Source organism: Cibotium barometz, chromosome 34 (genome assembly GCF_041138505.1).
Source record: "Cibotium barometz isolate CiBa-2024 chromosome 34, ASM4113850v1, whole genome shotgun sequence".
Classification (NCBI taxonomy): Eukaryota; Viridiplantae; Streptophyta; class Polypodiopsida; order Cyatheales; family Cibotiaceae; genus Cibotium; species Cibotium barometz.
The window spans coordinates 22,276,676-22,286,109 of record NC_141079.1 but is presented as its reverse complement, the minus strand read 5'-3'; the positions used below and the strand labels follow the sequence as shown (position 1 = coordinate 22,286,109).

General features: G+C 42.9%; 1 protein-coding gene across 1 annotated transcript in view; it reads left to right on the top strand.

The window, feature by feature from the left end:
- EMB2016 (mRNA methyltransferase EMB2016) overlaps window positions 1-6,115 on the top strand; it is a 96,401-nt gene extending 90,286 nt beyond the window's left edge. The window contains 7 exon segments of the mRNA XM_086773847.1: window positions 1,989-2,078; window positions 2,080-3,454; window positions 3,546-3,685; window positions 3,687-4,079; window positions 4,082-4,414; window positions 4,557-4,628; window positions 5,230-6,115. Of these exon segments, the coding sequence (XP_086629973.1) occupies window positions 1,989-2,078; window positions 2,080-3,454; window positions 3,546-3,685; window positions 3,687-4,079; window positions 4,082-4,414; window positions 4,557-4,628; window positions 5,230-5,250 (2,424 nt within the window). The 3' untranslated portion in view covers window positions 5,251-6,115.
- The last annotated feature ends 3,319 nt before the right edge of the window (window positions 6,116-9,434 follow it).

Here is a 9,434-nt window from a genome sequence, read left to right as displayed (position 1 = left end):
CCCACCTCTTCCAAAAATCTAATAGAAGGTGCAAGGAGAGGCCCTGGGACTGCCAGTGGCGTGCTACTGTTGGAGGGCCTTCAACCTCTGGCATCTAAATCCTACGGCCCAGCAGTGCAGTGTATGCAAAAAAAGGGGGTGCCAGGAGTCTCCTCCATGTCGTCTGGATCATTCCACGTCCACTCCCCTAGGTCCCACTGGAGTTGTGTGAGAAGCCAGCCCTCCTAAATCCACAAACGCCAGATTCTCTCTCTGGCCATCTTGGCTGGTGGAGGGTCAATGTGCCACTCATGACGTGCATCCAGCAGTTGGGAAGATATGGGGGCACCCGCGAGAAAAGAGCTGAAGAAATATGTGACAGTGGCTTCTCACATGGGGGATTCGTAACAATGGATCCGTCCTAGCCTTGCAACCTGTGGATACCATCCCTCCGCTTGTAGTCAACTGGCTGGGGGGTTGCCAGGTGACTCTCAAGGGAGAGCCTGCACTGGAGAGGCAGGGATGGTCATCTCTACCAGCTCCGTAAACCGATGGATCAAACGGTGGATTGAACTACTCAGTTGCCTCTACTCCGGGTCAACGCCACCAGAGGGTGGTGGGAATGCTCTGGAGAGGTGAAAGGAAGGAAGAAGGCCGCGGGGGGGGGGGGGGGGGGGGGGGGGGGGTGCGTTCAATGAAGTCGAAGGAAAGGGAGTTTGCAGGGGGAAAGCCGGAGCAAAAGTCGGGGATTGGTGGGGGGGGAGGGTCAAGGGTTGCGAGGTTAGGCCTGCGGAAGGCTCTGAAGGGTTAGAGAGCCTTGTGCGAATCTGAATGCGTGGGGAGGAGTCTCAGCGAGGCAACGGTCTCCAGATAGGGAGGTCGGAGGTGGGTTCCTTGAGGGTACTGGATTTTATTTTTTAATTTTTTATTTGGGGGGGGGGGGGGGGGGGGGGGGGGCAAGGACAAGTTCTAGCGAGGTGTCCCATTTGTTGGCAGGTGAAACATTGGCCTGGGAGGCCAGAGTGCTCAACTCTTTACAAAATAGGGTCCCCTCAGAGTCAAGGAAGCCATATGGCATGAGGCACTGACTCCGGAGAGGCTATGCAAATAGGAAGGGATGGAATCCTGGCCGTCCGAATAAGAACCGAAGCGACAATGTGGGTGGTTGGGGGGGGGATTCCAACACTCTCCTGATAGCACCACCAATCACCGGGAGGAGAGGAAGGTATTCCTTCCACGCGCAAGAGAAGGGGAGGGAGGTAGAGGGCAAAGGCTGGCGGAAGGGGGAAAGGAGAGAGGCGGGGGCAGCACGAAGGCAGGACAGGGAGAGGGGGTGGCAGTTCGTGAACGGGGGGGGGGGGGGGGGGGTGTTGGGGGCTGCTACAACTCGCTTGATGCCTAACCTGCCGTTATGGAGGATCTGCATGATGATGTGCCAAACCACCTTTGCCCCGGCAATGTGGCAGGCATTCCCTACCCATAGGAAGTTTGTGGATGAGCGGTTGTACCTGGCCTATGAAGATGTGCAACAAGGACTAGCAAGAAGTGACATACCATGGCAGTGGGGGGAATGTGACGCCAGATCATGAAGTATTATCCATTGGAGAAAATGAGATCCATCCAGGCAGGGATCAGGAGAGCTCCAGCTTGGTGCAAAACCAAGTAGGAAGGGGTTGCTTGCATTAGCAGGGAGCTCCAGCTCTTAATGATGTAGCAGGCTGTCTATGTAGCCAGTATGAGGGGGAGGGGGATGATTTCTGCATGAACAAGTTCGGAGTTATGCTACCCCTCAAAATGCAATAATAAGGGGCCCTCCTCCCTGCCGACTGTTAGATCTAGCCTAATTTTGGCCTAGGTCAGGAGTTGAGGTATAGTGCTCCAAGCTAGCTCAAACTTAAAGGCTGGTTTTTCTTCCTGATGTGAACAGTATGTTTTTGTCAGCACAAAAGAAGAAACGTTTAAGATTATTTGTAGATAAGAACATTGATTTCTCTAAATCATTTTTGCAGGCCCTCAAATCTGTCACTGCATTGCTACGTTTGCTTGACAATTTGCCAGCTATGATGTTTTTGGAAAAGAAGGTCAAATTGGTGGTCGATGGGGCTTCGTCCATTGCAGCCTTTTACAGATGAAGACTCATGCTTTGAAACAGCACTCCCACGCTGGAGGCTTCTTCCCCAACTGTTTTATGATGCTGAAGAGGATGTGAAGGCTGAATGGGACTCTGGTTATGTAGAAGAAAATGATGGCACCTTCGAAGATGTATTGAAAGACAAGTTCAGCTGGGAATGTGTGAATGACTTGTCTGATAAACCGTCAACAACTGGTATGGGAGGTAAAAGAAAAGCTGCTAACACTACTGAGGGAGGGAGCAAAAAGCATAGTGCAGATGGTGGTACCAATGGACCAGTGCCAGATGTAGCCTCTAGTGTCAATGGAAGTCTTCCAGGACGTGGTCCTGGCACCCTATCATCTGCATCCACCTCCACCAGAAGGGATACATTCAGGCAGCGTAAACCAAACACAAGCAGGCCACCTTCTATGCATGTCGATGATTATGTTGCTAGAGAAAGGGGTAACGAAATAAGCTCAGCTATGAGTGGCAGCATGAATCAACGCAGTGCACTTGGTGGTGGAAGACCTCCGTCTATCCATGTTGATGAATTTATGGCAAGACAACGTGAGCGGCACCAAGTTGTAGGAGCACCTACAGGTGGTGAGACACAACCTCCGGTTGCACCACCACCTCAGTCACAAGTTGAAAATGTTAAAGTGGAGAGTTCAACCAGTTCTGGAAGGGTTAGACCAATACTGCCTGAGGAGGATCTACAGGATGTGGACATCGAGTTAGATGGAGTGCCTGATACAGACGATTTGCTATCACTTCCTTCAGGAAATGAGTTGGTTGTGCCTGATGGAGAAGGAAGCACTATTTTATCCACAAACGTGGGAAAAACAAGCATGGAAGTACACCTGACTTCAAACTCTTTGGCAGTAGGCAATGAAAAGGTTGAACCAGGTAGACGTGTCGCTGCTGCACCAGATGTTATGTCAACGGATGATACATTAAAACCAATGCAATCAGATACAGCACCACAGCTAAGAGGTACTCCAACCAAGCATCATCCTGTACAAGGAGAAGGCAGTGAACCTAGTGTGCTAAGGAACATTTTACCAGATTCCTTACCTTCGGCTTCACTAAACCTGAAATTCCAAGTGCCTCAGGGAATAGAGATTGCATCAACACTCGGCATATCATTGCAGCTGCAAGAATCAACTAGAACAACTTTTACCTCACATGCTTCACATATTGTTGATCGTGGACCTGGAATTCTTCATGATGCTGGAAGCATGAGTATACCCCTGCACAGGAATCCTGCACAGTTCCTTGCAGTGGCACCTCTGCCACCCCCTCTGCCACCCCCTCCACCAATACCTGCAGGAGTAATACCAGAAAAGTATGACAGCTCTCCAGGTATGGAGCCACAGCATTTTTTCTCAACAAGCACGTCTGGTGTATCTTTTGAAACACAAATAAAAAGATTTTTTTTTTTTTTTTTTTGCAGGTGGTTCCAAGATGCCACCACTTCTTCCAGATTACCGTAGAGGAATCTCTGAGAGCTCCAGTGCAGGAATGACTGTGACAACAGCAGTACCACCACCTCCACCACCTCCACGGCCATCTGGCTCGTGGCAACCTGCTGATCCCTAGCTTAGGACGTATTGATCAAGTGCATGTGACACCTATAAGCCCAATTACTTATGGTACATTTCCTCTGGGTCATGTCTCTAACCCTCAGATTGGAACAGGAAGTCTTTTTTCACATGGACCTTTACCGCCATGGCCAAATATGTCTCTGGTTAATGAAGAAGTTGGATCTTTAGGGACAGGAAGGCTAGCACCACCTCTTCCTCCAACTCCCCCTCCATTTTCAAGCAGTCAGACTTCTGTCCTACAAGCTCCTGTAACCACAAATATGATACCACATTCACCTTCACCATATCAAAACATTGGCAGAATGCCTTCTGAAAGTACTTCGGTTTACCCAATTCCATCCACCATGGATTCTCCATCTATTGACAAAAGATTTGGGACATTTCTCCACCTACACTTGGGCAAGGCTCAGTGCCACAGCCACCTGTTTTGCTCTCCACTTTTCAACCTCCTCTTCCCCCAGGGAGACCAAATATGTCTCAAGGCCCCCTGATTTCAGGCACTCCAGGTCAGCAGCATCAACAGTTTCATCCATCACAGCAAATCTTACAGCCTGCTCCAACTTTACAATTTTCAGGTCAGACAGCCTCAACAGCACAGCCTCAACAATTCCAGCAACCAATGCATCAAGCACCTGCACAACAGCAGTCTCAGGGGTCCCAGCAGCAAGAATCCGGGAACTTGCTTCAACAGATTCTAGCTTCTCCCGAGGCAATCCAGTGTTTTTTGAGACTACATGTTACTCAGAGAAATCCAGGCTTTTTAAGTGTCTTCTATTATACACTTCAATTTCTTTAATGTTAAGCAGTAACTTGTTGGGGATTGATGTTGACTGTTTTTTGGGTGGTTTTCTTTCATGCAGGACCTGTTGAAAGATCAGAACAAGCTTCAAAGTTTACTGGAACAGCATCCAAAACTGATTTCATTACTTCAGGTTTGATCAACCTCACCTGCAGACATCATATTCTTTGTGCTTTTGTTTATTTATACAAATGTTTGACCACCACTTCAAGCATTGATCTCTGAAACTGTCTTCAGTTGCTTTTGCTTTCCTATCTTCTTCTCTATCTTGTAATTACAGGAGCCCTTAACCTGCAGGAATGTGAGGGGGACAGTGGGGATATGTGCCCAGTAAGTGAAGGGAAACTGCCTTACTTTAGCCCCCTAGTCATTAATTGAATATTCTGTTAGAGGGTTCTCTTGGATACAGGCTAGAGGAGGGCAAGAAATTAAACCAGGTAGTACCCATAGAACACCACACGACCATCAAAACAAGGAGAGATGAAGATATCAAACCACATACTTGTGGATGAGAAGTGAATGGCTTCGCACATACTTTTTTTATCAAAGCGGCATGCAGAAGTGTGAAGAGGGGGAGATAAATAGCTAGAAACAAGCTTGATTTTCAGCATTATCAAAGCAGTGCATAGCTCGTAGTACAGTAACAAGAGTGGTAGTTTTTTGACTTTTGGCTCTGTACAAATCTGTGCTCAAAGCTCTAATCTAGCTGGTTGCTTGGTTCATCCTGTGCACAGGAAAAGATGGGCCAAGGTTGATGGATGCTTTATCTGGATGTAGAGAGGAGTTGTGATCATGTTTGAAAGAAAGTGACTTAATTTTGAGGTAGTCTTGAGAAGACTTTTCACCATCTACAAAGTCCCAAGGGATCTCATCAACACGCAGAGGGCAGGTTGAAGAAGTTCACCTAGGGTGTGAAGTTGTCTGAAGCAAGCACTCCAGTATTGATATCTAAATGAGGCTTTTGAATATTAACAGGCGTGTGTGTACTTGCCATTCAATTAATTTTGCCATTAAAGCTCAAAACTTCTCTCAAGAAATGCCTAACCCAACACCCCTGCCGCTCAGCCACCAAAAGGCAAGAGAATGATCTACAACTTGTGTTTTTAGATGGCCATGTTGAAATCTGAGGACGATGGCTGTGGATTCAACCTTGTCCAGTATAGACTTTTGTTCTAGTAGATGGCATTAAAAGAAGTTAGTGAAAATGTGAAATCATGAGAAAGCAGGTCAGAGCTGGTGTACACAGGTTTAGCCCATAAATTTGCTTGGTAAAACAAAATCCGGCAGGTATCTATCTGTATGGTCTCTTTCGTATGTATCACGATCAATTTTTGGGTAAAGCAATTCAAGGCAGGACTCTGCTTTTGTAAGCAAATTGATCAGGCAGTGCATCAAACAGTTTGCTTTATGTTGCTGTTGCTTGGATCTGTATGATTATTCTTCTTCAATTCAAACCTGCAATGCCCTTCTGTATACTGCAATATCTACCCGTTAGTGTCCCTCTATCCTCTATTGCTTGCCTTTTCACTATCATTGATTGGGAAAATCTCCTTTTACCAAACAATTTGATGTGCCTGTATTGGCATTATTTTGGTAATAATACATTATGGCATTCGTGAATTATCTCTTCAAATCCTTTTTAAATATATCATGCCAATGTTGATGTAGCTTTCTGTCATTTAACAGCTTTAAATACACTTAAGTTGTGATCACTAGCCTACTTGTAACTTGAGGTATGTTGTTCAAATTAAATAAACTAATAGAGTTGTAATTATGCACCACATAAGATTAAGGTTCTCAGATGTGAATTTGAGATAACTTTACATAGATATGGAAAGAGTTACTACATTCAATCCACACGCTTGTATTCTCATGTGTTTAGACGGACTGAATATGATTCACGGTCAAATCTTGGATGCTGCACACATACAAATGTCAAGCCCAGGCTTTGCTCTACTATTCTGTATGTTTGTGCCATCCATCTAAGGGTGTATGATCACTATCTGAAAATAGCATGTCTAAAGTATGTCCAATTGAAGTGGCCATTTTTTGGTGAGTTGGAGGATGTTCAACTATGTGGGCTGACATCCTTTCATGTATAGGGATGTTGCCCATGTATAGTACCAACTCCCTACATGTGATGATGTGCTTCATATTAAATGCTAATGTGAATTGGCCCTCCAATTCATGACATTGTTCAGTCATGCAAAATTAACTATAACTTTAAGAGATGACTATCCATTCAGGTACACATGAATCATCATCACAAGTTTAGTGTACACGGTTTGTTGCATCATGTCATTTGTCTCCCATGTCTTGTCATCATGCAAATGCTTATCTTCCCACATATTGTTGAGGTTGAAGGAACTACGTCACACATACATCAAATGATGCAATACACTTAATGTAATGTGCCACCTAATGGTGAATCTTTGTGTTTGTCATGGCATGAAACATAGGGTGATTTGCAAGTTGAATGCTAAACACTTTGGTACATTGGTGGTGGTCCAACTATAATTTAGCCCAAATGCCTAGATAAAGTACTAAAACATGGCATCTCATGTTGCCATTGCCGCTCTCTTGCATTCTCTCTATTTAGAGGATGATGCAACAATAGATTGCTTGATACACTTTTATGTCTAGAGAGCTACCATTCAAATCAAAATTTATAATAGTTATACAATTTAAACTGTGAGACTAGACTAGCTTAAAAGGCAAACCATAGTCTATTGTGTAAAACACAAGTTAGAGGATCTTCCTTACAACATGTAGTGTGGCTTTTCATAAGTTGATTGACTTATTGCACTAAGCAAATAAGGTTTGGCCTAAAAGTAGTTAGAAAAATCAAGCTTGTGACCATTATATATTATTGTGATTCTCTAGTTAGTTGTCTACATTTCCCTAAGTTTAACATTGAAACAAGGTGTCTTTGTGGGTTTGCATACTTCCAACAAATACTTGGTCAACATATGTAGGGCAAATTGCTATTCGGCAATCCACATTCCATCTTGGCCTTTCATCAACTCAATACTTAGAATAACTAGAGGTCCTTCATGTCCTTCACTTTGCATTGGAGCTATCCCTTACCTTTTAAAATAGATATCATGGCTTTTGCACTGACATGGCTATCCACATGCAAAATGATGATCTGCATGCCAGCCATATTTGTGACATAGATGTGCATCACATTGTCTCTATGGGCCACCTTTTTGGGGTGACCTATCTCTTCGATTGTTTGAAGATTTCCATTTAAAAATACATTTTTTAAACATTCATTTAGTGTCCAGCCATGATGTGTGGCTCATGCAACCACAATCTTCATTAGACTTATTTTTGCACCTGAATTAAATGTCTCATCATGGTATATACCATACTTTCGCCACTAGTTTGGTCTTGTTTTTGTTCATGCATCAATTTGTTCATGGCTTGATCTTGTTTACTTACTTGCACCCAATGGCATGCCTGTGCTTTGTCAAATCCATTGAGTTTATGTTTCTCTTCTCTAGAGATTTCTTCATCCATGATTGTATCCTATTTTGGAATGCTTCTAATTTCTCGAAGCTTTTCATGATGTTTGACCATGTATGTAGTATGATGGTCAACTACATAGTCATTATGTGTGTCTTTTCGCATGGTACCTTATCACTTTTGATGACCTAAAATTGCCATAAGTTTGACTAGCAATTTTACCACTTGAAAAAGTTCTTTGACTTTTTGTTCAACTCCAACCAAAAAGTGAACATTGCCTCGCATGTATCCTTATATGAGTTTAGGGGTTGTTTTAGTAGCTTCTTGTTGGCCAATAGATCTTTTGACCATGTTGATTGGATCCAAAAATGCCTTGGCCATGCTATAAGGTAATATTGGGCCTTGACTAAAATTAGCCTCAACTTTTGCATGTGTTTTGATATCCGTGCCACATGCAACTTGAACATACATCATAAACAATGTGTTAAGATCATAAAGGATAAAACATCCCTAGTGACATAGAACCTCTTGCTTTATCGATTGTAGCATCTTTAGCCTCCTTTAGCTCAATAGATCCAAGTTGCCAAAGAACACTTCTCTTTAAGATATAATCATTGATGCTCATGTTGTTTTAAACCCTATGTAGCTCTTGCTTAAGTTTGAATTTTGTTTGTTTTCATAGATGTCTTTAACATATTTAAGAGCTTATGCCATGCATCCTTGGGTGCTTTGCGATCTTGATTGTGTCTTGTCATAGAATTAGACACAAAAATTTCAACATAACACATGATTGGTTGCCTTTTGGTCCAAGCCCTTACGCTTGCATCAACTACATCATCTCTTTCTAGCTCTTGATATCCTCTTTTGTAAGCATGCTACATAGCTCTTTGCCTTGTAGAAATGTCTTCACCCTCAACTTGCCTGCACAATAATTATTCTTATCCATTTTTACTAAACTTGAGTTTTGTTAACCAAATTCCCACTTGCAACATCTCAAGTACAATGACATTTTTGTCAAGCTTTCATAAGGCCTAATACATACCCAATCAGTACTATTCACTTAGATCTTTTGGTTATAAAGAATTGATTAAATACGTACACCAAAAATGTTCAAATATGGGTGAACATTGATTGGTCAGAATTGCTTTACAATACAATAGCCTCAATACTCCACCACTTGACTTTTAGCTCCTAGATTAGGGTTTTATGTTGTTCATTTGTACCCTACATCTAATGTGAATCTCTACTAAAAAATGACTATGTACTAGTACAACATTATAGCTACTAGAGTCTTAATCACTAATGACATGAGATTAGAGGTTTCACAAACAAATTGAAGATAAATAGTTCACTTAGAGATGTTTTTAAAAATCTCTTTTTCTTTTTATTCAATCAATATTTATATCTAGATAATATAGAGTATTGTCTTATACACATGTTTACACATTGAACAATTTGAAATTGAAATAGA